The 27972-nt window shown below is 40.5% G+C and overlaps 1 protein-coding gene across 1 annotated transcript; it reads left to right on the top strand.

Moving 5' to 3' along the window:
- col21a1 (collagen, type XXI, alpha 1) lies at positions 1-27873 on the top strand. The gene is made up of 29 exons (XM_034552082.1): positions 1-97; positions 9691-9818; positions 9985-10545; positions 10701-10866; positions 10947-11175; positions 12195-12368; positions 13810-13887; positions 14727-14810; positions 16295-16357; positions 16763-16816; positions 16904-16957; positions 17068-17121; positions 20470-20523; positions 20622-20675; positions 20796-20849; positions 21161-21214; positions 22455-22499; positions 22591-22644; positions 22727-22780; positions 24274-24327; positions 24488-24559; positions 24905-24940; positions 25575-25619; positions 26263-26295; positions 26387-26533; positions 26654-26708; positions 26797-26988; positions 27069-27146; positions 27283-27873. Exons 2-29 carry the CDS (start codon positions 9722-9724, stop codon positions 27468-27470), a joined length of 2883 nt encoding a protein of 960 aa, XP_034407973.1. The 5' UTR covers positions 1-97; positions 9691-9721; the 3' UTR covers positions 27471-27873.
- Positions 27874-27972: the final 99 nt, after the last annotated feature.

Below are 27972 nucleotides of genomic sequence, written 5' to 3' on the forward strand. Positions count from 1 at the left end.
TTTAGTTTCTGTAAACCCATGGCTGTGATCAGTATTGATCATTGGCTCTGAATGAGAGGATTAACAGGAACTCACACAAGGGCTTGGACGCTTACCGGTAACCTTTTGCTTACTTTTAATTTTTTGTACTTATTGTATTTCAGCATTTTAGAAATTCTATGATGCAGTTAGAGGATTTGTGTGTGTTTTTTTATGTATTACGATGCAACTGTCATTTTTATTTGATCAATATACATTTATATTTTGAGTATTGGAATCTGTGGAGGCAGTTTGATCATTCATGTGAATTTGTTGGGCTGATTTGATTGTATTAAATATATTTTCCATGTGTTCAGATAAGAAAAGTTTTTGCAAGTGTCAACTTTTACTTGAGTGTCCTCGACTCTGCTGCCGCAGTCGCATATTGAAGACATTAAGCTTGTTTTTGCTACTGTCGTGTAAAGGATGAATGGAATCAGTGCAAGATTTTTTTTCCTGGCCATTCCACTTCTCGTCAAAAATATTTTTTCTTTAATATTTCTTGAATCTGTGCAAGCATACTGCAGTGCACCACAGTAGTGCATGTATTGTACTCATACATACTTTTATTTTTAGAGATGTGAGAATAGCATATAAACAATAATAGAGGCAGGAATAGAGTGGACAGCGATGAGGACTATATGAGCAGATGTCTTACCAGAGTATTGAAGTATTTGGATTAGTAGAACAGATTCCTAAAAACAACTGATAAAACTTTCCCTTGTTGCTTGAAGAATGTTGCAGGAATACATCCCACTGATCTTGGCAACTGTTCAGTATGAACAGCAGTTGTTGTTTCTGAAATTAAACAACTTCCTCTTGCAACATTTACAGCAGATAAGAAAAACTTCAGCAGGTCAAGTGGAGTTAAAGCATGCAGTTGTATTACATAAATTACTGGTACAACACAAATAGAAAATATTTTTTTTTTCTTTCAGAGCTCCATAATTCAAACACATTATTATGATTGCCTGCTAAATATAAACAGGGAAGGGAAGTATAACTTGTTAAGCACAAAATATGTGGTACAGTTTTTAAAATCTGTGTGATGACTCAGTGTCGCCCACTCGAAACAAGTGAAACGTTATCTAGTGAATTGGGAGACATTATTAGTTCAGCTTCCTGAATGACATTTCCAGCTGTAACTAAACAGTGAATACGTCTTACATAAATCTTATTAAGTTTGCAAAGTATTGCGACAAACAACTGACTCAACCGACTCATGCCATGTGGTAGTTATATTCACAGAGTTACAGTTCTGCCAGTTCTGTGCTGCTCCAATAACATCAGAGATCAGCGGAGTCTGGACCTACAACACTAATGCACCTGTTAATTCTGCTATGTTATGCATGCATTTCATCTGGAAGCATTATAGCATAGCATGCATATTGTTGTGTCTTTATTCCTGGACGAAGGTTGCTTCTCTTCATTATAACATGTGTTTGGTCAAAGTCCACAGCCGGAATTTCACTGTCTGATGGTGTAAATGAATTCCATGTGGCTCGAGCAGAGGTGTAGAAACACTTTGCTTGGGGAAAGTCGGTCGAGGGGAAAGTCATCCTGACTGGACCCTGCCAATGAGGGGGTTTTCCAACAACCTCCTCCAGCTCTCTAGTGGGGAAAAATTCTGAAGAAAAGGTCTTGCAGAACTATGGCACCTAAACGCGTCTTTCAACTGTGTTACTGCAACGCTGAGTTTACACGGTGGAAAAAGTCAGTCATGTTAAAGAGTGTGACCCCTCTTTTGCTGCCTAGGAATACAAGCTTTTGGGAGGCCAAGGGTTATGTCTTACCCACTGTTTCATTGACCTTCACAATCAAAAATAGCTATTTATGAATAAGGAGTACGGTCAGTTCCTTCCTATCAAGTTCCTTCCACAAGTCCTGCTTCCTCTACTGTACGCAGCATATCTTCATTTGCAACTCCCTTCTTTTAGGATGTCAGCAGTTCATTTAGTTCACATGGTGAACAATGAAGAAGATGATTTACCACAGAAACAACAATCGATAAAACCCTGTCTCCCCTCTGCTCACATGCACAATGTAAACACACACTTTTAATGCTTCACCTGGTTCTTAATATCTCAGTTCATCTCCAATTCCACGAGCATGAAAATAACCATCATTATACTCCACAATAATACTACGTGTTGTTTGACAACACATCCAATGATATCATTGTTCACCTGTAACTGAAATAAACTTGTAAAATACAGCAGCAACAAGGCATTTCATTTGACATATACTGTATATTAGACATTAATCAATGTTAAAGGACAAACTGCATGTTGTCATGTGTTGCACTTAAATCTGAGTAGGATCTGTGGTCAATATCTGAGTTGGTGCCAAGGCAGATCCAAGAAACAGGACAGATTTGGCAATTAGTTGAAATAGCTTAAAATGGCCCTCTTGTGGTTGTACAGAGTGTACAGCCATCCTGGCTTTGAGTTAAATGCTAATGTCAGCATGCTAAAATGCTCACAATGACAATGTCAACCCGCTTATGATCAGAAGGTATCATTTAAACCATGTTCACCATCTTAGTTTGGCACATACGCATGATATTGCTTGATTTTTTAAATAATGCAATCGTTAAAATTGAACAAAAAGAAACGCTGAGGGTGATAAGGATGGTGTTAGTTTTTCAATTAAATTAAATTCAGTTTATTTTGTATAGCCCAATATCACAAATTACAAATTTGCCTCAGAGGGCTTTACAATCTGTACACATATGACATCCCTGTCCCAGGACCTCACATCGGATCAGGAAAAACTCCCCAAAAATAACCTTTCACAGGGAAAAAAGGGAAGAAACCTTCAGGAGAGCAACAGAGGAGGATCCCTCTCCCTGGATGGACAGATGCAATAGATGTCATGTGTACAGAATGAACAGCATTTACAAAGTTACATAAACACATTACATGAATATGACAATGTATGAATGGAACTCCAATCCTTGAAACAGAATGAGGTAGAGAGGAGGGGGGGGCGGGGCATCAGCAGGGCCAACGCGGTAGGCCGGCTCATCAGGCATCAGACACCTCCAGGTCCAATGGACCCTATGAGACGTGAAGTCACAACGACTCCGGGGAGGAAGCAGAGTTAATAAGGTGCAATGGAGAGATGTAAATTCATCCATAAGGAGAGAGAGAAGATGAGATAGGTGCTCAGTGTATCCTAAAACATCCCCCAGCAGCCTATAAGCCTATAGCAGCATATCAAGGGGCTCGACCAGGGCAAACCTGATTCAGCCCTAACTATAAGCACTATCAAAGAGGAAAGTCTTAAGTCTATTCTTGAATGAGGTGACTGTCTGCCTCCCGGACTGAAAGTGGAAGCTGGTTCCATAAAAGAGGAGCTTGATAACTGAAGGCTCTTGCTCCCATCCTACTTTTTAGGACTCTAGGAACCACAAGTAGCCCCGCATTTAGTGAGCGCAGCTCTCTAGTGGGGCAATATGGTTCTACAAGCTCCTTAAGATATGATGGTGCATCACCAATCAAGGCTTTGTAGGTGAGGAGAATCATTTTAAATGTGATTCTTGATTTTACAGGGAGCCAGTGCAGAGCAGCTAATACAGGAGTAATGTGATCTCTTTTCTTAGTTTTTGTGAGTACACAAGCTGCAGCATTCTGGATCAACTGGAGGGATTTAAGAGACTTATTAGAGCAGCCTGATAATAAGGAGTTGCAGTAATCTAGTCTGGAAGTAACAAACACGTGAACCAGCTTTTCTGCATCTTTTTGAGACAAGATGTGCCTGATTTTTGAAATGTTACGTAGATGAAAAAATGCAATCCTTGAGATTTGCTTAACGTGGGAGTTAAAGGACAAGTCTCGGTCAAAGATAACGCCGAGATTCTTTACAGTGGTGTTGGATGCCAGGGAAATGCCATCTACAGAAACCACATCACCAGATAATTGTTCTCTGAGGTGTTCAGGGCCCAGTAAAATAACTTCAGTTTTGTCTGAGTTTAACATCAGGAAGTTGCAGGTCATCCATGTTTTTATGCCTTTAAGACATTCTTGAATTTTAGCGAGCTGGTTGGTCTCCTCTGGTTTGATCGATAGATATAATTGAGTATCGTCTGCATAGCAATGAAAGTTTATGCAGTGTTTCCTGATAATATTGCCCAAAGGAAGCATATATAAGGTAAATAAAATTGGTCCAAGCACAGAACCTTGTGGAACTCTGTGATTAACGTTGGTGGTCATTGAGGCTATCATCGTTTACAAATACAAATTGAGATCGATCTGATAAATAGGATTTAAACCAACTTAGTGCGGTACCTGAAATGCCAATTGACTGATCCAGTCTCTGTAATAGGATGTCATGATCAATGGTGTTGAACGCAGCACTAAGGTCTAATAATACCAGTACGGAGATGAGTCCTTTATCTGATGCAATTAGGAGGTCATTTGTAATTTTCACCAGTGCTGTCTCTGTGCTGTGGTGTTTTCTAAATCCTGACTGAAACTCCTCAAATAAACTATTCTGATGTAGAAAGTCGCACAACTGATTTGCGACTACTTTCTCAAGGATCTTAGAGAGGAAGGGAAGGTTAGAAATCGGTCTGTAGTTAGCCAACACCTCTGGATTAAGAGTGGGCTTTTTCAGGAGAGGTTTAATTACAGCTACTTTGAAGGAATGTGGTACATGGCCTGTTAGCAAAGACACATTAACAATATCCAACAGAGCGGTGCCAATTAAAGGCAACACGTCTTTAAGCAGCCTCGTTGGGATGGGGTCTAAGAGACAGGTAGACGGTTTAAAAGTAGAAACCGTTGAGGACAATTGGTCTAGGTTAATGGGAGAAAAGCTATCCAAATATACACCAGGGCATACAGCCGTTTCCAAGGCCACTCCTCTTGATGACAGATCGGCAGTAGTTGAGGGCAAGAGATCATCAATCTTGCCTCCATCCATCCATCTTTTTTACTACTGAGGTCTATAGGAATACACGGTTCCACAGAGCTGTGACTCTCTGTCAGCCTGGCTACAGTGCTAAAGTTTTGTAGGTATTTGGTCATAAACCAAAACACATAGTATTTTGTACCTGATGACAGCGCGAAAATACAAAGTGAGGGCATCACCAAAGTCATATGAATAGGTACAACATATATATCGATGCAAAATGTCCCAATTTCCACAAAGAATCCACAACCACAAATGTCCCTAACCTTAAAGGTGCAAGATCCGAGATTGGGAGAATTTCGATCAGCTTTTAACGGCCCTGAAGATATCGACGAAGAGACGGTGTCTCACAGCAAGATGGCTAACGGCGCAAACTACAGCTAAAGTGTTGACAGAGCTCACAATGTTTACCTGAGAGGGGGGGGGGACCTGGAGGGTTGGTGCTTCGCTGTAACTGCTGTATGAGAGCAGTGCAGAGCAGGAAAGAAACTCACATGTATAGATAAACACTTGGTAAATAGAGCATATGCCATATGTAGATATTTTACTCCAGGGATCTCAGAATACCATCATTTATCTGACAGTCACATAACATCAAGGTTATATTGGAACATCAGCTGCTATGTTTGGACACCTGCTTTTTGAGTTCCTGCAGCATAGGAGAAGCTTTTCAACAGTCAGCACTCAGCAAGTATGTGGCTGTGCAGGTGTAGAGTGAGGAGCCTCAAGGGCTGTAAACATGCAGCAAAATCATTCCTGATTAAGTCAATTCCTGATTCGATAAATAAGGGATATAGAAAGAAGAGCTGGAAGTAGTTGAAAGATATTGGAACAAACCGAAAGAGATTGTTCATATGTACAAATTGTTTCTCTAACATGTTCCCAACATGTACTATAATAACTATTGTAAGTCATTTAGCAGCATGTGATGGTAACTGGTTGAAATGAACTCATCTGCTGAAGGAAGGTTTTAATTGGTGTGATCCATTAGGGAGGAAAAGTGTAGGAGTGAAGCTTTTCTGGTGAGTCGTGTTGTACAGTATTCTGGCAGAGATTGGCAAATGGCAGCAGATTTGAGGAAACGGCTGATAATCCCACAGGAAACAGTGAGCACTGGTTTAAGAGCAGTTTGGGTCAGAAGTTCAGTGAGTTGTTTACTTAGTAAAGCTGAAAGTGCCATGTGAGGGTGTGGTGGATGAGGCTTGAAAGGAAAATGCTTAGGTGTAGCGTCGATGTGCGGCATGGCTGGAAAGATAAAGTGCGCCACAAGAAGGTTGGATGCAGAGCTCAGAGTATAACTTTGTTGCTCAAGTAAGTGAATGAGGGATTTGTGGGCAGTGCAGCACAGTCCCACAGCAGTGGGAGGTAGGATGTGAATATCACTTAGGAAAAAGCAAACATGGGCAGATAGGATGTGCACTTGATGGCCTCAGTGTCAACTGCCTGCAGCTGTTTTCAGCATTAACTCTGGCAAATCCATTGTGCTCTACCTGCTACCTGCTCTACTGACGTTAGCCTCCAGTTGGTAGTAGTAGTTGGTCCATAGTGGAGCACTTAGCAGCTAAAGAGCAAGCGATCTTTCTCGGGGGTTGGTAGAGACCAAAAACAGTGCTAAAAATATTGGTAAGTATAGTACTGACTTCATATTACATTACATTACATTACATTACATGTCATTTAGCTGACGCTTTTATCCAAAGCGACTTACAATAAGTGCATTAAACCGTGAGTCCAAACTCAGAACAACAAGAATCAAGCAAGTACAATTTCTTCAATAAAGTCAAACTACAAAGTACTATCCGTAAGTGCCATTTAAGTGCTACTAAAGTGCTATCGGTAAGGGACATTTAAGTGCTACTACGGCATTTAAGTGCTACCTATTCAAGGTATAGTCGAAAAAGATGTGTTTTTAGTTTGCGACGGAAGATGTAGAGACTTTCTGCTGTCCTGATGTCAATGGGGAGCTCGTTCCACCAATGAGGAGCCAGCACAGCAAACAGTCGTGATTTAGCTCGAAGTGAAGGAGCTACAAGCAGATTGGCAGAAGCCGAGCGAAGTGAACGGGCTGGGGTGTACGGTTTGACCATGTCCTGGATGTAGACCGGACCCGATCTGTTCGCAGCACGGTACGCAAGTACCAGTGTTTTGAAGCGGATGCGGGCGGCCACCGGTAACCAGTGAAGGTCGCGGAGGAGCGGAGTAGTGTGGGTAAATTTCGGTCGGTTGAAGACCAGTCGAGCAGCTGCATTCTGGATGAGTTGTAGAGGTCGAATGGCATTAGCAGGAAGACCTGCCAAGAGGGAGTTGCAATAGTCCAGCCGTGAGATGACCAGAGCCTGGACCAGAACCTGTGCCGCCTTCTGAGTGAGAAGGGGTCGGATTCTCCTGATGTTGTACAGCATGTACCTACAGGAGCGTGTTATTACGGCAATGTTGGAAGTCAGGGAGAGTTGACTGTCGAGCGTCACTCCGAGGTTCCTGGCAGTCGGAGTCGGAACCAGCACTGAGTCGTTGAAGTTAATAGATAGGTCGTGGGTGGGAGAGCCTTTTCCTGGAAGGAGGAGAAGTTCAGTCTTGTCCGGGTTAATTTTCAGGTGGTGTGCGGACATCCACTGAGAGATGTCGGTCAGACAGGCAGAGATTCGTGCTGCTACCCGTGCTTCAGATTGGGGAAACGAGAGGATCAGTTGGGTGTCGTCAGCATAGCTGTGGTAGGTGAAGCCATGCGAGCGAATGACAGAGCCAAGAGAGTTGGTGTACAGAGAGAAGAGAAGAGGACCAAGGACTGAACCTTGAGGGACCCCGGTAGTCAGAGGACAAGGCTCATACACAGATCCTCTCCAGGTTACCCGGTAAGAGCGGTCGGTGAGATAGGATGAGAAGAGTGAGAGCGCGGTGCCTGAGATACCCAGGTCCTGGAGGGAGGACAAGAGGATCTGGTGGTTCACTGTGTCAAAGGCAGCGGAAAGGTCTAGAAGGATGAGGACAGAGGAGAGAGAGGCTGCTCTAGCAGTGTGAAGCTGCTCAGAGACAGCAAGGAGGGCAGTCTCTGTTGAGTGGCCTGTCTTGAATCCAGACTGGTGGGGGTCTAGAAGGTTGTTACAGTGAAGAAAGGAGGAGACTTGGTTAAAGATAGCTCGCTCTAGAGTTTTGGAGAGGAAGGGAAGGAGAGAGACAGGTCTGTAGTTGTTGACTTCAGATGGGTCGAGAGTGGGTTTCTTCAGGAGAGGGTTGACTCTTGCCTCCTTCAGAGAGTTGGGGAAACAGCCGGTTGAGAGGGAGGTGTTAATGAGATGGGTGAGAAAGGGAAGAAGGTCAGGAGCAATGGACTGGAGAAGGTGAGAAGGGATGGGGTCAAGGGGGCAGGTGGTTGGGCGGGCAGAGGTTACTAAGGTAAGAACTTGATTAGGAGACAGGGGGATAAAAGAGGAAAACAAGGGGGAAGAAGGTGAAGTTACTGGAGGTGTAGTTGAGGAAGATGGATTAGTAAATGAAGAGCGTATGTCGTCTATCTTTTTTGTAAAGTAGTCAACAAAGTGGCTTGGTAGAAGGGTGGAGGGAGGGGGGGGAACAGGGGGGTCAAGGAGGTTGGAAAAAATTGAGAAGAGCTTTTTAGGGTTAGATGAAGAGGATTCGATTCTGGATTGATAGAACAAACTTTTGGCTGCAGTGATGGACGCAGAGAAGGAGGAGAGAAGAGATTGATAGGCAAGCAGGTCACTGCCGTGTTTGGATTTACGCCATTTCCTTTCCGCTGCTCGCATTGTGGCTCTCTCGGCGCGCACCGGTTCGGACAGCCACGGAGCCGGAGAGGACTTGCGGACCTTTCGAGTCGTAAGAGGACAGAGAGAGTCAAGAGAGGACGACAGCGTAGAGAGAAGAGTGTCAGTGGCGAAGTTAGGCTGCATAAGTGCGAAGGAATCGGTTGAGGGGAGGGCTGAATGGACATTCACCATATCAAATTTATAAGGTGTCAATCTTGTTGCACTGCCTCCCAGTTTTAAGCTCTTGTCTTAATAAACAAACTATAAGTATTAAGATTATTTTGTTATGTCTTTGATTCATTGTTTAGCATTGTACCCTACCTTTCGTAATAAGATTTGAATTACCACAAACAATGGATGGACTGCTCTGTCTGTTCTGTGCTTCACTTGGGCCCCGACCTAAATGCAATATGCACACAGTATTATTTGCACCAAGTCAGCTTAAATGTGCACACTCCTCTGTACTAATGCCTATCCTGGAGATAGACACGTTTCTGCAAAATGCACAGCTCAGTTGATGACAAATCTTAATATTGACCGGTCCTGCTGTAAAAAAAACAAAACAGTTGAGTCACAAAACCTAATCAAAAATAACTTGCAACAACAAAATCAATATGGAAAATGTTTGAAAATGAAACAAATGATTAAAGTGTGAATGTATGCATGGACTTCTTGCTTGAGTCATACACATTCATACAAAGCTTAATCAGATCACCTTCATATAACATAGAGCGCACTTTAAATCAATGCACAAATGCTGCTTTTTTGCATGTTTATACAATGCTTGAATGATTTGTTGTTTGAAAAATGCATATTTTTCATGTTACTTAAGGTATAACGCAGCCTTTATAATCACTTACTCCACGTGTGGAACTTGAGTTTTGAGGTATTAACTTCTGTAAAGGCAAAAATAGGGACCACATGTCACAAATGCTTGCATTGTCCTTTTTCTTTTTCTCTGCAATACAAAGCATGTGTTTCCTTTTCCCTGTAGGTGCACATTTGGAACTTGGTACAGCTGCATAATGGGTTACAAAGCAACATCGATGCATTGTGTCTTAAGATGCCTGTGCTTCATGCTTCTCCATGTGTTTAGTGCAGCTCAAGATGAAGACATAAGAAGTAAGAATGCTTCTGTCTTCATTGTCTCACACTTTGTTTTGTTTATTGTCCATACTGGTGGTTTCATGTACTGTAAATGCATTGTATTTCAAGTATTCCCTCAAACTAGATAGGATTTAAAACCATTATTTTAAACTGTCGACTGTGTATTTCCTGTCTGCTTCAGGTTGTAGGACAGCACCATGCGATTTGGTCTTTATTCTCGACGGCTCGTGGAGTGTTCAAGATGTCAATTTTGAAATCGTAAAGCGCTGGCTTGTCAACATAACAACAAGCTTCAACATTGGACAGAAGTTTACCCAGGTTGGAGTCGTCCAATACAGCGATGACCCCGTTCTAGAAATACCACTGGGGAAGCATTTCTCCACCAAAGACCTCATCAAAGCGATGGAGTCCATTGAGTACATGGGGGGAAACACAAGGACAGGGACCGCCATTAAGTTTGCAACAGACAAACTGTTTGGCCTGTCCGAACGTGGCCCGTTAGGCATTTCCAGAATTGCTGTTGTCCTCACAGATGGGAAGTCTCAAGATGAGGTTTTGAAAGCCGCAGAGGTAGCAAGAAAAAAAGGAGTAATCCTGTTTGCAATCGGTGTCGGGCCAGAGACAGAAGTGTCCCAGTTGCAAGACATTGCGACCAAGCCATATTCAACTTATGTCTTCTCTGTTGAGGACTACAAAGGTATTTCCAGGATCATACAGATCATACGACAAAAACTGTGCGAAGGTAAGCAACTGCTGATCAGTGTCTGGAACTGAAAGTGTTGTTAAGAGGTCAAATATCCCTTTCATAATGGCCTCAGAGTGGTATCTCTTCATCCATTATTCTATACTGATCCCTGTTTGTTTATTTTTCCATTTAACTGTGTTTGTCTGTTGCAGAGACTGTTTGTCCAGCAAAAATGTCCATAGATTCTCGCGATGAGAAGGGTTTTGATATTCTGTTACATTTAAATTTGGCTAAAAAAACAAAGAAGATACAAGGGACGTATTATGGCACTAAGGCCTATGAAGTGACATCTCGTGTCGACTTGAGTGCAGCCACACGGTAATCACCTTGCTTTCATTCTTTCTTCATTATCACCAGTGAATTCACAAGTTGACTGGCTTTTATATTTGCTCATCCAGGACCCTTTTTCCTGATGGCCTGCCTCCATCATATGTTTTTGTGGCCACACTGAGGTATAAAGGATCAGTGGCAATAGAGGAGTGGGACCTGTGGAGAATACAGACGCGTGAAGGGAAACCGCAGATGGCGGTCACTCTAAATGGAGTGGAGGGCACCGTCATGTTCACCACAACCAGTGAGGCATCGAGTGGAACTCAAACGGTTCTATTTTCCCAGTACACAGCAAGGGTACGTTAAAAATTTGTTTTATTCCTTTGAAACAATCTTAGAATGCCACAGATTGTACACGTTAAGTAAGATCGGTTAACTTTTCAAAGAGAGTATTATTAAGCGACACAGTTGTATAAAGTCTTCTTGGGCTGTGTAGGAGCTTTTTCAAGCCTGAGAAAATGACGATGTTGGTGTTTACCAGACAGAAATGTCGTAACTTTATCCTTTTTACTAGATATTAAATTTTAGGATATTTTGGCCTCTGCCGCTTAGATTTCAACCATTCTTATTTCAACCTGTCTTTTGTGAGTCTCCCATCTTTATGTAGTTGCAAAGTTAAATTGCTGGAATACGTCTCTAAGTGTCTGATTGATGCATTTATGCTATAATTCAGAATATAAATACTTGTAACTTGTCCAAGAGAAAGCACACTAATACAGGTAATATATGGTATTCAAACGGTATTCTCTTCATTATCTCCTGAAACTGTTTTAATCAGTGCACCCCCAAAGGTTTACTTTCTTTAAACCACACATAATACCTGTTATGTAACCAACCAATCCTAATCCTCCTATTCAGACATCCAGACGGCTGGTACAAGCCTTTAGAGCTTCGAAAGCCTATTCATCCTTTACAAAAGCTAATGGCCATCTCTATGATAAACATAATAAAAACTTTGAAGAAGTACTACATATAATTGAACTCGTTTAGATAGACAGACACAAGATTATCTCAATTGCAGTTTATTCAGAAACTGCAAAAACAAACAATATTACCAAATAAGGAAGTCAGAGCTTAAGATTGAAAAAGCCACAGTATTTGTATATGCTTCATAACCATGACTAATTGTTATAGTCCAGGGCTGAACACATCAAAATGGTGTAATGAGTAACTGAGTGCCTTTGCTTTCTGCTGTGAACAACAATTACAGCAACGTAAACACTCCCTTCAGGGGGCAGATTGTTAATGTCTTCATCAGCACACATCTAGCACTTACATTAATGATGTTTTTCCTGTTTTTTTTTCTATGACAAAAGAAGCTGTTTGATGAGAGATGGCACCAGCTGCGGCTGCTGGTCACCGAGGAGGATGTTACTCTTTATGTTGATGACCTGGAGATTGAAACCCGATCCTTGGAGCCCCCTGTCGGTATTTTCATCAACGGAAAAACCCAAGTTGGAAAATATGTCAGAAAGGAAACTACAGTGCCAGTAAGTTTATTGACATCAAGAACCCTATTTTTATAACAGTTTATTTAATGAGTAGTTGAGCAAACTCAGCGCTGATATATGTTTTAAACACTCTCACACCGTTTATTGGTGCCTCCTTAGAGATATGCTCAACGCTGTGGATATAAAATCATTGGCAAACATTTGACTTTTTCTCCAGTAGGTCTTATTAATCTTTGTTCTATTTTTCTCAATTGCAAAATGTTGTGCCAAAAATGCTGCAATCAATTATCCTATGTTACTATTTGCTCTGCATAGGCTTTAAAGTGCAATTCAAATACATCATTTTTAATGTAACGATAACGATATGGTAAACAATTTGCACAAAAAAATCATTTTATTCTAATTGTTAATATGTTACACTTTTTATTATGAAACAATTGCACAAATGGAACATATAAAATACCTGTCACATATGTGAGCAATTTAGCGGGTTTGTCATTGTTATCATTTGGGGCCACAATGATGGTCAACGAAATAAAATACATGTAAAATAATGTAAATAGTGCATATGTTGCATTATACTACAATCCTCAGTACAACGAGTTGTAGATTATAATGTATATCAAGCAACATATGATATATAAATATAATTTAATCACACAAGAATATGATGTACCATGAAAAATAATAAGAGAGGGTCTGTGCAGAAAATCCATTGATTGAGAAAGGAAGAACAAAAATCATTCATGACTTTTACATCAGTAAAGCTAAAAGCAGTTATTGTGTGTACTGATCCATTGTTATAAGGATCATGTAGTTTTAAGCCATTTAACAGTCACTGCACTTGTGTGAGTCTCATGTCTGCATAAACACACTTGTAACTGGAAACAGATTTTTGTAATAGGACCTCTAAAGGTATACAGCGCAATTTTTAAACAACTGTAAATGAGCATGGACCAACAGACCACACCAGACAATCGTATTGTGTTTAAACCTAAATAGGCTACAAACCATCATTATCATGAACAAAATGCAAACCATTTTTTTTATCATTGATTGATGCTGCCAGCTCGTACTAATGTTTTCATGAAGCTGAAAATAATATAAATCCTATGTCATGCTCACTTGGTAACTGGAGGAAAACAGTCTATGGGACATTCTGGAGCCATTTTACCACCAACATCAACAAAATACTAAATAATGGAAGAAGAGTGTAACGTCGCTGCAAAACGCTTCCAGCACTGAGGGAGGTCTGGCAACATGTAGCTGCCTAATGCCCAACGAGGCAATTTAACAGTTGTACAATAGCAGTTTCAGTTCATTAGTGCATGGCAAAGCACTGATAAAACTGATAAAACTAAACGTTGCAAAATGACTGCCAGGTTTGTTTTGTTAGCTTATTTAGAGGCTTATTTAGAGGCTCCAACAGTGGAGGTTGTGTTTTTAACAAGAGTTTCTTCTCTTTTTAAATCTTGTCCAGTTTGAAATCCAGAAACTTCGCATTTACTGCGACCCCGAGCAGAGTAACCGAGAGACTGCGTGTGAAATACCTGGAGTTGTAAGTACAAGAGTCTGCTTGGCGTTCAAAAGATAACTTCTTCTCACCTTGTTCAACCTCAGTGTATTGCAGTATTGTGTAGTGAAAGTGTAAACTCAGCATATTCTTTTCAAGTCACATCTGTTCATACATCCAATAATTTGTTGGAGGAGGACCCATGGTTCAGCTTCAAACATGTGTTTTATTGTCTGCTGGCTTTAACTGTGAAGCAGTGGCCCGTTATTATGTTGGCTTTGAAACCGCTATAATGACAAAGTCAGTGCCAAGTTAATGTTTTTAATGTGAGGATGAAAATATCAAAAGATGAGACAAGATGAGTAGCCTAAAATTACATATGCTTGCCAAGTATTCCACCGCAAAGGATCAAATGCTTTTCTGACAAGATACCCCTTTGTTTGACTTAAAACCAGAAAGATATCCAGTTTACAGAGTACATTGCTTATTCAAAGTAAAACACAGATTAGATTCAGAACAGCGCAGGTAAGGTAAACTTTGTGAGGAAGCTTTAGTTCATGTATTCATGAGTTTTCAGCTTTCTGTAACAATGGATTTGTACAAACATTGGACCATTAATTGATCAATTGCTCATTTTCTAGATGTCCAACCAATAGTAAAAAACAAAAACAAATTATCAGTTTACAATCGCAGAAGACTAAGGAAAAGAGCAAATATTCATATCTGAGAAGTAGGAAGGGAATGTTCTCATCGAGAAAAAAAACTGAAAAACAATTGCTCCAGATACTTTCCTGTCTATTGACTATCCATTAAATCCATTAATTGTTGCAACTCTAATATGTTGCCTCTGTATCTACGCTCAATGTAGTCTTTGTTTATTACAGTGCTCCAACAGTCCTGATTATACCGAACCAACTCAAGAGCCCTGTGTTTGTCCTCCTGGAGACACTGGACTTCCAGGAATAAAGGTCAGTTATTAAAAATGTGCTTCCTCTTTCTATTATCTTTCATTCTTTGTCTTGTGTTATTTTATTGTTCTATATTCAGCACAAACCGCCAAACTGAAAGTCATCCTTTAAGCTAAATTAGCTGCATAAATAAATGCAAAGAGAACCAAGTCTGTTCCTGGTTTAACACAGAGCTCATCTTCAGTGTTCAGACAGTTGGTTAAATATTTACTTTAAACGGTGGAATCCTGTTGATATAAAATTAGAACAGAATAATTAGCGATGTTGGTTTAGGTGTAAACTCCCTTCTGTTCTCTACAGAGCACTCGCAGCTCAGCCTTGAGAGATTGAGTGCTGAATGTCTACATGCTGTGTCGGAGAAGCAATACGCACATGAGGTTGCACTTTACCGATAGGTCAAACCCAGCCGGTGCTGTGTGGGAGCTTTCAGTTCTTTAATCTCTTAAATACACACTTATCTGCTGAAAACTACAAATTATGGAAACACCAAATAGCCTCTTTTTTTCCTGTTTGGCAAATTGCGGCTTGCAGTTGTAAGTAAGCTACAGTATATAAGCCTTGTAAGATCCTGTTGTAATGTACTGTTGCTTGAAGCAAACCAGACCACGTTTTACGATTAACACTGGTTAGAGTGGGAAATGACCAAAATAAAAACTACATGTTCCCTTTTTATCGATCATGCGGTATCAACCAAATAACACTAGCCTCGGACACACGGACCTCAGCGATATATTACCATAGCAACAAGACTCTTTGTTAATACAACCTGGGTTCAGACATGTTTAGAACATCACAGCTATTCTTTTACTACATTTACTAATACATTACATTACATTACATGTCATTTAGCTGATGCTTTTATCCAAAGCGACTTATAATAAGTGCATTAAACCATGAGTCCAAACTCAGAACAACAAGAATTAAGCAAGTACAATTTCTTCAATAACGTTAAACTACAGAGTACTATCCGTAAGTGCCATTTAAGTGCTACTAAAGTGCCAAACTACAAAGTGCTATCGGTAAGGGACATTTAAGTGCTACTAGAGTGCTACTACGGCTCTACCTTCCCTATTCAAGGTATAGTCGAAAAAGATGTGTTTTTAGTTTGCGACGGAAGGTGTAGAGACTTTCTGCTGTCCTGATGTCAATGGGGAGCTCGTTCCACCAATGAGGAGCCAGCACAGCAAACAGTCGTGATTTTGTTGAGTGTTTAGCTCGAAGTGAAGGAGCTACAAGCCGATTGGCAGAAGCCGAGCGAAGTGATCCATACTGGGACCATTGCAGGCTGCAGATGTTCCTTATAGTCCCACAGTGTCCAAGAGCATCTCACATTAGATAAACTAACTCAGCAAAATACATCAAAACAACACTCCCTTTCTCTCTGGATTAATTTCTGCTGCTTTGAGGTTGCATGACAGAGAAATATGTCCAAAGAACCTTTTTGGGTTTCACATCATTACATCAGCTCATTTCCCTTTCTTTAGGGAGAGCAAGGAAACACTGGCAAACCGGGTCAGTCTGGACCTGCTGGTGCTGATGGTAAGCCTGTGAGTACTTCATAGTTCAATATACAAATATACAGATCTTAATTGCCAACAACACTGTCATAACAGCATCTGAGAGAAGACCAGAATCAATTGAGTTAATGCATCCATTAAGTCATGACAGTTGCTGCTTGTTAATTCATTGTGGTCGGAACCGCTTCAGTGGTAAATATACTTATTTACTTACTTTTTCCATTGGATAAATAGAAAACAACTTTGATTATACCACTTGTGGCAGCACAGTCGTAATTTGGTTGATGAAAAACATCCCAAAGTAAACCACATGTTCTACCACATAATCAAAAACTCACCCTGCAGCCTAGACTCACTGAGAGATCATGCACACAGTTGAGAGGGTTCAAATGTTTAACCAAATGTATGTATCTCTCATCTTCTTTTTATTTTAAGGGTATCTCGGGCATTAGAGGAAGTCCAGGGCTGCCTGGTCCACCAGGAGTGGAGGTAAAGACAATTCCAGTTGATTTACCTGAACATTACATTTAGAATTTAGAATAGAGAATTTAAAGCCGCTTCCTTTTTTTCCGTCAGGGTCCACGCGGGTCAGATGGGTACAAAGGCGAGCAAGGGAAGCCCGGTGTTTTGGTAGGAAGGTCAAAAAGGACAATTGCGGCCAAAACAATTCCATTATCATGCTGTTGCACTGATTTGTAACCACTGAAGAACTATTTTGTAACACACGTCTGTTCTTTCAGGGTGAGAAAGGAGTGTCTGGATTACCAGGATCGCCTGGACAACCAGGAGAGAAGGTGGGGTTGTTAATAATTTAAACTTGAAAATACACATTATTAATATAAAATTAAATGTAAGCATTACAAGTGAGTACAATTGCTGAATGTGTTTTTTAAATACACACTTTGTATTGTCAAGGTCAATCTTTTTATGAGATCAAATGTAGGATTAACAGGAAATCCCTGCTAGAGACATTAACTTGAAGCGTTTGAACACCATCACATTAATCACTCTAGAAACCATATGTTATGAATATAAAGCCAGATCCCCTGGGAGAGTAAAGAAAATACAACTTCTATACTGTCTGACAAGAGCATGTTGCAGAGACACCAGAATGGGCATCAAAGACTTTTTAAATGTGTTCATATTTCCTGACTTTTGTTCTGGCCTTTGCTTGAAAAGCTCAAACAAACACAACACTGTTGAGCCAATATATTGTGTATTTTTTTTTTACCTCACTTACACCTCTTTTGCTCCTTAGCCTCATTACAGTAAGATCTGAGGTAGAGATGCAAGGTAGACATGAAGAGAGAAAACCCAAGTCTAAAAAACAGATCTTATGCCCACAGAGAGGAATACACAGTATGTCAGTAAGAAGTAAAACCTTATGTGTGACCATACACAACAAAAAGGAGTACACATGTATTTTTCAAAATCAGATGAAACCTGACAGCAAAAAACCTTTCACATTCAACTGAAAGGAGATATTCTCTAAGCCTCAAAGTCCATCAAAAGTATCAAGATGTTACAAAATCAATACACCATATCTAGAGGCAGACTAGCCTCGGCTGAATAACTGCCTCTTCCACTGTTCAGTCAAACAGCCTGGAAAACATGCAGTTGATGCTTCTTGTTACCAGCAGCTGTCATGATATATACCAATGCGTAGAAGACAAAAGCATATGAACCACAAGGGGAAAGCACATGTGAGATGAAATGTACAGCTGCCACAAGCCGTCCAAACATAAATGGAGAAATGTATGCAAAAAAACACAATAGAAAGGGGAGATGCACTGTCAAATAAAAGCAAGCAAATGATCCAGCAGTGTGTTATTATCAATGAGGTAATGCATCCTCTCTACACTGCATCACCTCTGTCAAATCACCTTACCTTGTAATCAGTGTGACCACGGGGGGGGGGGAGACAATTCAAGCAGTCAATGTTATTTAGAAAATGGTCTCAGCTGTTTGCACCTGAAGCAAATCCTCCTGGACCATCTGTCACATTATTAGAGATTCACTCACGGGTCCAGGATCTATAAAACTTCTTCGTCAACATACTTATATGTAGATTATTATAGATTATTAGGTGAAATACTTTGGATTTTGGCCACAACAAATGAGAGAGAGCAGAACTGGAGTCTGCACTGCTGAAGATCCCGTGGATTTACTGTATGGTTTTTTAATCGTATTCCCAGTAATGCTTACATGATGAAAGGATTTTACTGGTTTGTAAAAGTGCTCTTTTAAATTAATAATTAGGCATAATTAGGCATCAGATTAGTGTAATGGTCTGAGGCATCATGAATAATGAGATGAGCATCTAGAGGGGGTGCACTGCTTTTCATCACTTACTACATGTCAAAGAAGGACAGCTGTTAAACATGTTAAAGAGTTTGGAGATTTCGGTTCAAAAAGGTTATACAAACTGGAAAAAATGACAGCAATGTCGATTAGAGGAGACATATTTTCTCCCTGAATTTGAAGTTACAGTGGTGCTTTGCGCTAAATCCATTAACATGCTAACATGCTCACAATGGTATAATGTTAACATGTTTACTCAGCTCGGTCTCACTAAGTGGCGTATGAATGACACAATATGTGGTACGTTATTTAGCGTGGACTCACCAACCAACATTGTCATCATAGAGCCATAGTTAACAATGTGTAAAAGCATCCCCCTTTATGAAACACTAAAGAGCTCAAATACCTTTGGCTTCTCCCCCAATTCAAACTCCAGCCATTTGGCTAGAAGCCAAGTGACAACACTCCAAAAGTAAAATTCTGGGAAAACTAAATTATGCTCCATGCAACACAAAACAATCCTTACAGAACGAGAGGTCTTCAACCAGCAGGGAGCCTCTCAAGCTTCTCTTCAAGTTAGAGGGAATCTTAATGTTGTAGAGTATATCATTTTCTATGGATGTAAACACATTTACGTATACCTTTCCAAATTGTTCCCATATTGTAAGACCACCCGAGGGTGTAGTTTAATGTTCCTGGCATAGGATCTAGTGAACAGAAACATGAGATGTCAGCTAAACAGAACATAATTCAAGGACAAAAGAGGAAGTAGTATTAGCTCCTTTGCCAAACATGTGATCTGTTTGGTTATTCAGTCTGCGATACTTGTTCCTGACCGCAGTCATTAATCACCTTTGAAGGGCCATTTTATTGCTAATTATTTGGCCATCTAGTCTGTGCTAACAATCCCTGTAGTTTATTAACACTGTATCTACATTCATCTTGACAGAAATCAGAGCATTAGGAATACCCATAGCGCAGCTGTGGGAGTGAGTAAAAGCTCCTTATCACAACTTTCCTGCACACCTGAGATGAAAACCAGTCACTGCTTACGCTGCTAGCAGCTGTCCATGTGTATGCTCCATGTTGTCACACAACATGTTACTGCCTAGCATTTGGAACACAACACAAAGAAAACAGTAAAACGTACAGCAGCACGAAGACAAATAACACGGCAACACTACCAGTTGGATTCCACGAGTGTGCCTTTACTGCAGTCTGTGGCATGGATCCCTTTATCACCGCTCTTTTTTTTAAATTTATTTGTTTTAATACCAATAAAACATGAACACCCACTCCAGGCAAGGGGTTTGTGAACTGAATTCAACTCAAACTGAACGAAAAAATGTGCCGACACTTTTATACATAAAATATTTTAGCAAATGAAGCAACAATAGAAATGTTCAGCAGTAATACATACATAATTTTTTATTGTAGAAGGATTTGTAATCAAATCTGAGAAAACAAATGATGTAATGTTCCGTTTTTTGTTTTTTATTCTGAAAATACAGTGACTCATCGTTCCACATTTTGGCACCATTCAACAGATACTTGATTAATGTCTAGTATTAGGTCAACCAGTCCATTGTCAAGCCCACAAAAAACTACTACTTACTCACCAATGTCACACACGCACTGCATATTTATGACCATGTAGACATTACAATGGGTCTATGAAGTGCTCTTGCCTCATATCGTTTGTGCCAATCTGATTGATGATGAGCTCCCTCGATTAAAAACATGGATGATGCTGGCAAATTAGTGGCAAATCATCACTGTAATAAAGTTAAGATAAGGGAGGCCATCTAATGATGATCTAACATCTTTTATTTTGTTCTCAGGGCTCAATAGGATCCATCGGAATAGCAGGGTTACCGGGGAAAGCTGGTCAAGTGGTAAGGATGCAGACAATTATAATGGCTGCTGAAAATTACACAATAAATATATCAGACTATAACTAACTTAATTTAACCGGATGGCATGATGTCTCCAGGGAGAAAAGGGAAGTTTGGGACCTCCTGGGCCACCAGGTTATCCAGGAGACCCAGTATGTATAAAACATTATATAATCAAATCAGAGCTTGTGTGATATGGTGATAATGCCATTGTGTCATAATGCCATTGTGTCATTATCACCATTTATGAAAATCCTCTTCTCTGGTTTCAGGGCCTAGATGGGAGAGATGGAAAAGTTGGCTCTGCAGGGAGACCGGGTCAAAAGGTCTGTTTGTTTTGACAGTGAAGAACAGTATATTACAAAGCTCATTCAGGGATTAGGAGAATAATAGAGGCACGAGGTTAGCTAAGTGTGCAGACTCTTCAAAATAAATTGCTGTTGTGTTGTTTGATCTTTGGCAACCCTGGAAATGTAGTCATGCAGTGCTGGTGTCTCCCTTGTTTTTTACAAACCACATTTGACAACTTTTGACATCACAGTTTAGATGTCTATCTAATAAATCTATCATGACACATAACAATTCTGAGGCAATGAATAAATGATTAACAATGCTTTTGTTTCTCCAATGTATAAAGGGAGAAGCTGGGGCCAGTGGTATCCCTGGTGTTGATGGAAGGGAGGGCCATCCTGTGAGTTGTAAACACAGACATTACTCATTGTGCGTGTTCGGTTGGTTGAGCTGTCGCATCTTTACTTGCGTGAATGAAACATAAAATATATATTTTCACCAGTTCAGATTAGTAGGAAACAAAAAAGGGGAGCTTTATTATGTGGCTTTCCACATTACAGTTTACAACCTGTAGCTGACATGAAATTATACTGACAGAAGATACTGTACGTGTGTTATGGTGTAAGTGTGTTAACACACTGTCAGCAGGACAGAGAGTGCCCCTGACAGCCAGTAAATCAGGGGTATTTCCCCTGAAGTTCATCCCAGGATAACCCTGTTATGTAACCAGCAGGCTCGTGCTATAATCTAAGGCAGTAAAAGTAACTCAGCGAGGGAATTCTGTGGCGCTCTGGCAAATCTGTTTTAGGAAGAAAGTGTTTCAACTGGGCAGCCACCCCACTGATCATGATTACAAGTGTTGTCCAAAAAGTTGTGATGGGTCTACAAAAGATGAGTCAGTTGCTCCACAAGGCTGTAAGCCATTTTCCCCCACCCGAACAATAGAGTTTAGCCTTGTATCCAAGGAGCCAGGATTAGTACCATACTTCCTCAAGTTAAAACACGACGAAGTTAGTGCTTCATGACGGCCCGGAGACGGGGATTTCTTCACCTATAAGGAGAGTGTCTGGGTGGCTAATGTATTATGTATCTCTACCTGCCGGTCTAATCCATCATTAAGAACACATGTTACTTAAACTTCAGTCTGAGGCAACCGCTTACCACCTGCAAGCATTTATCTCAGAAGAAAATACAAAGCAAAAAACTAAAGAGGCTTCTCAGGGTAGTTTTACTGCATGTGCTGAACCACATACACTTTCAATGTATTAAACCATTTATTTGTAAATGTGAAAGACACGGCTGTCTGTTTGAAGAAGGACATTTAATGAAATATTCTTTCAAAAAGCCCCAAACCATGTTTCTCTTGTACAACAAGTCACTCAGAGTGTAACATTTCTTGGTGCACCATGTCAGTTCAATCCGTTCCTTTTATTGGGCAATTGGCTACATGTGTTGCTGACACAATGAAGTAATTTGTTCATTTTGAAAGGATGTAAACTGGAACCTGTAGACCTTCATGCTGGTTTTAATATCAGTTTAGAAACACTGCATGCCGTTTTAGTAACGTTTTTTTTCTTCTTGTGTTGCATTCTTGAGTATATTGATCTGCAATACAGTACAATGTGTTTCCTTGTTCCCAGGGTATTCTTGGATTGCCAGGAATTTCAGGCCTGAATGGACAAAAGGTGATCTCCTGTTCCTAATGTATGTTCAAAATAAGCTCACCAATGGTTTTGCATCATTCTTTGTGATCACGTTTGACTGACATGATTTAAGGGGGAAGATGGTTTGCCTGGATCCAGAGGCTTCACAGGACCGAGTGGACCATCTGTAAGTTAACAGCTGTTATAGACTATTTGTGTTAATATTGAATCGAAAGAGTTTACAAAACTATGTCTTCACCCTCCTGCAGGGTGGAACGGGTTTACCTGGTGCACCTGGTTTAAAAGGATCAAATGGACCCAAGGTAATGCCTTTTGAGCTTTTTCAAACAGCCATATTGTCAGTGATGCAAAGCTACAATGAAGAGTGCAGAAATAACCACCTATTTTCATCTTACTGACAGTCATCAAAACGATTTAATAAAGTCTTAAAAATGGATAAACTGTGCACTAAATATAATGTGAGTTTATCCCCTCCTGCATCCCTGGGGCTGTTAGCACACTGGCTCAACCTGTGGCCCAGAAAAGTAAATTCTGCAGATCAATTCACAAAAGCTGGCATTGGCAACCGACAAGCTGCAGGCCGAGCCATGTCGTGATTTTAGTTGAGTGACTCAACTAAAATCACGACATGGCTCGAGTCCCGGCACAATGTCGTACAGTTCAACCAACAGCTGCCGACATGTACACAGGCTCAGAGTGGCTTCATTTGAGGTGACATTCAGGCATTCTAGGAAGCTTTCTAACGAGTTGATTGGAAGACACACAGAGCTGCATAGGTCAGCAGCATTGCATGTTTTGTTTGGTCACTGTCTTTCTAAAATACATATTAGCACAAGTAAGGATATGTTGGACACACCGGCAGCGCTAAATGAAGGGATGATCTCGCCTACTGCTTTCGTCAGTGGAATCTTAGTGGAAATGTAAGCAGTCTGGCTTGTCTGGTCTGGACGCTCTGTCTCCTAATCACTTTTCATTAGCGGAGCTGCCTTTACCAAGCCAATGTGTATTGGTAAATGGCACACAAGTGAAAAGCTAATTTATGAACAGGCAGGCGATACTTTTGATTTCATGGCTGACCTTCAGACTGCAATTACAGAGGCTTGTTCAACTGGAAAAGAAAGCACACGATTGGACATTATTAAACGTCAAGCTGCACTAAAACCTTGTGAAAGTATGCTGAAACTAGTGCATGCATGAATGAAAATGAATTATGATAAGATAAGATAAGATAAGATAAGATAAGATAATCCTTTATTAGTCCCTCAGTGGGGAAATTACAGGATTACAGCAGCATTGCTCACAGTAATAAGTAAAAAACAAGTAGTATAATAACAGAATTAAGATAAGAGTAAAAAACAAGAAGAATATTATATATACAGACAGAGTAGAAATAGAATAAAGTGAATAAAGTGTATACAAAAATTTAAAAAAATTTAAAAAGTACTTAAACGTATTAGTATTGCACAACTGGGCAACTGGGCTAAAGTGCTGTTCAGTGCGAAGTCCAAAGTGTTCAAGTGTTTGTGGCCTACTGGGAGCTCAGCTCAGCTTGTTGTGTAGCCTGACAGCAGCGGGGAGAAAGGACCTGCGGTATCTCTCCCCCAGACACCGGGGATGAATCAGCCGGTGGCTGAAGGAGCTGTGCAGCGCTGCCAGAGTATATGAATGTGTATATCATATCAAAGTATATGATATGTGTGTAACTACCAGCTGCAGTCCAGCAGTCAGTAGTAGGTGATATGATGCCATTGCAATGTTTTCTGTAACATAAGACGTGTTGCGTTTCCTAATCAAGGGGAATACGGGTGAAAGTGGAAGTCCAGGTACACAAGGAACAGCAGGGCCTGAGGTATGTTTCAATATAAATGTGACTATGAACCAGGTGGCTTCATGTCTGAACATGTTTTCATCCACAATGTAGAAAAGTATTTTTGGAAGTGTTATGTCCTAAAGTATATACATAAAGTGTGCTTTGTATGATGATTGATTTAAACTGAATACGTTTGAAGGGGAGTGCAGGAGAACCAGGAAGAGCAGGTCAGCAGGGGCACTCGGGCATCCCCGGCCTGACGGGCAGCAAGGTATTCCTATTTTCTTTTCAGATTAAGATTTATGACAATGACAATTCATAATTTGTAGCTGTTTAGTGGTAAAGGTTAACCGAGTCTGGTCAAACATAAAATGAATGTCCATTAGTTTACCTGAAATTTCAGTTGTAAGAATGTATGTCACCATCAGTTTGTTTCAGCAAGAACTAACATAGTCTTTCTCAGCAATGTCTTTACCACGTTATTTTTGGACATTTATTACCCAGATATGATCAGTCTTCACTGTGAGTTTTCTGTGAATCATTTGGTACTTTCAACTGCCACAAAATGTAACGTATCAATCAATAATCCACAACTTTTCTTTCTTTTTTTTGTCAGGGACAAAGAGGAAATCCAGGTGAAAGAGGAGAGATGGTAAGATTGGAGACAAATCTACACTGCCGGGAACGCTTATCTAGTCTCACAAGCAGATCATACTGTGATCATGTTGATTTCTGTAATGTTATTCTAGAAATAATAACTCACATTGAGAGGTTGAGAGCACATGGAAAGCTTTAAATAATGTATCATCATTGGGTGCCATAATAAGACTTTGGCCTAAAATAAATTGGACCAAATCACTATTAAAATCACAGTGTGGAACTTATTCAATAATTGTTGTAGTCATCACTGCAAGCAGTCTGTATAAGGCATACCTCTATTAGTTGATGAATATATTCTTTTTAATTAAACTTCAAGATTGATTATGGGTTTGGAAAACAATCGTGTGTGTTTTGGAAGTACCACTGGATAATTGCCGTTCTACTGACTTCCATCATGGTTTTCTCCATGATGCTGAAGTGGATCAATTTCATGTCATGACAACATAATTGGCTCTTGAATGCAACAATGAAGTGTGTTCATATTAATGTAATCAGATCTAATGAGTAGTGTGATGCGTCTAAAGTAATATCTACAATAGTACTGTACTTTATGCACCCAAGACTTGCGCTTGAAACTAAATATTTCAAATGCTTTTGTGACGTTGATCTTATAATGTTCTCAACAGGGAATGAAAGGGGGAAAAGGAGAGCATGGTCGTCAAGGGGAACGCGTGAGTTTCTTTGATCCGCTTTGCTGTTGGATGAAGACTTTCAATAAATGGAAGGAAGTAGTGCAAAGAAATGCACAATACAATTTAAAAAATCAAATCATCAAATCAAAATATTTTGTAAGCTATTTTACTGTTTTGCAACTTAAGAAATAACTTCCTATATTAATTACTCCCCTTGTGGATGGGCCATGTCTGTTTCTCTGTTAGCAGGAAATCTAAAAACTGTTTTAAATGTGGATAGCGCCACCATGTGGCCATTTGTTAAGCCCTTTAAATCTTCACTTATAACTCCTTAACTATGACATCTAGTAACATATCATAGATATAGATATTTTGCACAACTCCTCATCCAAACCATGTTTGGTACATATTTGTAGCAAATCTGTATGACATATGTGATACTGCAACATGTGATGCTATTTAGCCTATAGATGGTGCTACAACAGCTTTACACCCACTCATTGGTCATGACTCCAACTTGCTCCACATTTTAATTCATATTAAACCCTTATATTACAAAGATTTAAATGTTTGAATATCAATCTAGAGTGAGATTTTCTGTTTATATACCTCTTACAATATACCAAACGTTGAGGGTTGTGCAGCCTAGTTTTAAATGACTTATCCTGGCTTTCATTGACAGGGCTCCACTGGTCCAATGGGACAGAAAGGAGAGGTTTGTTAAACTGAATGCTTTAATAACTGTACCTCCATCCAACCTGAATTGTTGTGTCTATGGCTAACCCTGGGGTGGTATTTTTTGCCAGAAAGGAACAGCAGGGGATTCGGGGCAGAAAGGTCAAGAAGGTCAAGTGGGGAGGCCTGGACAGTCTGGTCAGTCAGGCACACCTGGGCCCCGAGGGCTGCAGGGGGACGGTGGTCTACCTGGCCCTCCTGGACCTGAAGGAAGATCTGTATGTGCTATACATTGTGCTGACGTTACTGTTTTGTATTGTGATACATCTGACATTGACTAACAATGGAAAGATCTATAAGAATAGACAGATCTATAAGATCCATCATTTTTATTCCAGGCAAATCAAATGTCGGACAGCCACATTCGGCAAATCTGCAGAGCGATGCTTCAGTGTGAGTATCATTACAGACTAATGATGAGTTTCTGTGTTATTTCACCACACATCTGATTTTTTTATTTTGTTATTGTCAATCATCCTAGCTGAGCTGCATTTATTGTTGCTGAGCAACCAGCAGAGTAGATGTACCACGTGTCAAAGCCGGCCTGGATCTCCTGGTCCTCCAGGTCCAACTGGGCTCCAGGGACCCAGGGGTCCTTCAGGACTCGGTGGATCCAGGGGACAGCCGGGCCGCTCTGGTCGGACAGGGCACCCTGGTATTAATGGGTTGAAAGGTAAAACCAACATCAAAGTCTACAGTGTGTTATTAAAGCTGTTTTGCAGGATGCTCAAACAGGTACTCTTGTGTTTGCAGGAGAACCCGGTTTAATGGGTCAGAAGGGGAGCTCTGGCCGCACCACCATTGGAGACCAGGGGCCATCGGGGCCTCCAGGTAAATCATGTGGCTATTCGGATTCACAAATACTCACAAAGCCAGGTGGAAGCTAATGTGCAGGGATACATTAAACAACACTTCATCCTTTCAGCACTGTGCATCTTTGAACTGATCATGGCTTTTATCTCGACAGGGCCAATGGGTCCCCAGGGGTACAGTAAGCCAGGTCCTACAGGCCGGCCTGGATTCCCTGGTCTGAATGGATTAGAGGGTAAAAGTGGTAATCCTGGCATCCCTGGTCAGCCTGGGGTGTGTGATCCATCCATGTGCTACAGTAGCATTATGAGGCGGGATCCTTATAGCAAAGGGCCAAACTATTGACGCAATGCAGTGTCACTGCAGGCACCAGTCTAGAACTGATGTGGAACAAACGGACATTCTCAGGAAGATCTCATCTTTATAGTTTCGTCATGGAAACAAAGCGGACCTATCACCAGTTATGTGATCTTAGATACTCAACAGAACTAGATCCTATCACATTGTCCTCTCTTGGTATTTTGTATCAATATCCACATATCTTTGAACATGCTTTGAGGTTTTAATGGTTTTAACATAAATAATAATATACTCCATTTAATACCTCGGACCTGAGCACCTCGTAGTACTTCATGAGTGTCTGGATCTCTGGGCAGTGTGGCTGGTGCATTTTCCCATATTGCCCCCTGGTGTTGCTTCATTGCATTTCGATCTCTCAATTTTCACCACATCCTGGATTAGTGCTATATCTTCTGTTGAAAAAACACACATGTTCTATGATCTATTAATTCCATATTCAATGACTTGTTTACCATAAATGATGTGTAAAATTGGCAAATTTCAGCAC

This window comes from Cyclopterus lumpus, chromosome 15 (assembly GCF_009769545.1).
Source record: "Cyclopterus lumpus isolate fCycLum1 chromosome 15, fCycLum1.pri, whole genome shotgun sequence".
NCBI lineage: Eukaryota > Metazoa > Chordata > Actinopteri > Perciformes > Cyclopteridae > Cyclopterus > Cyclopterus lumpus.

Bases quoted from the DNA above. Each gene is read 5' to 3' on its own strand.
- col21a1 (XM_034552082.1), top strand. From the start codon at position 9,722: ATGGGTTACAAAGCAACATCGATGCATTGTGTCTTAAGATGCCTGTGC. The intron at 16,817-16,903 runs GTAAAGACAATT...TTTTTCCGTCAG, and splicing joins CTGGTCCACCAGGAGTGGAG to GGTCCACGCGGGTCAGATGG. The intron at 20,676-20,795 runs GTATGTATAAAA...CTCTGGTTTCAG, and splicing joins CAGGTTATCCAGGAGACCCA to GGCCTAGATGGGAGAGATGG.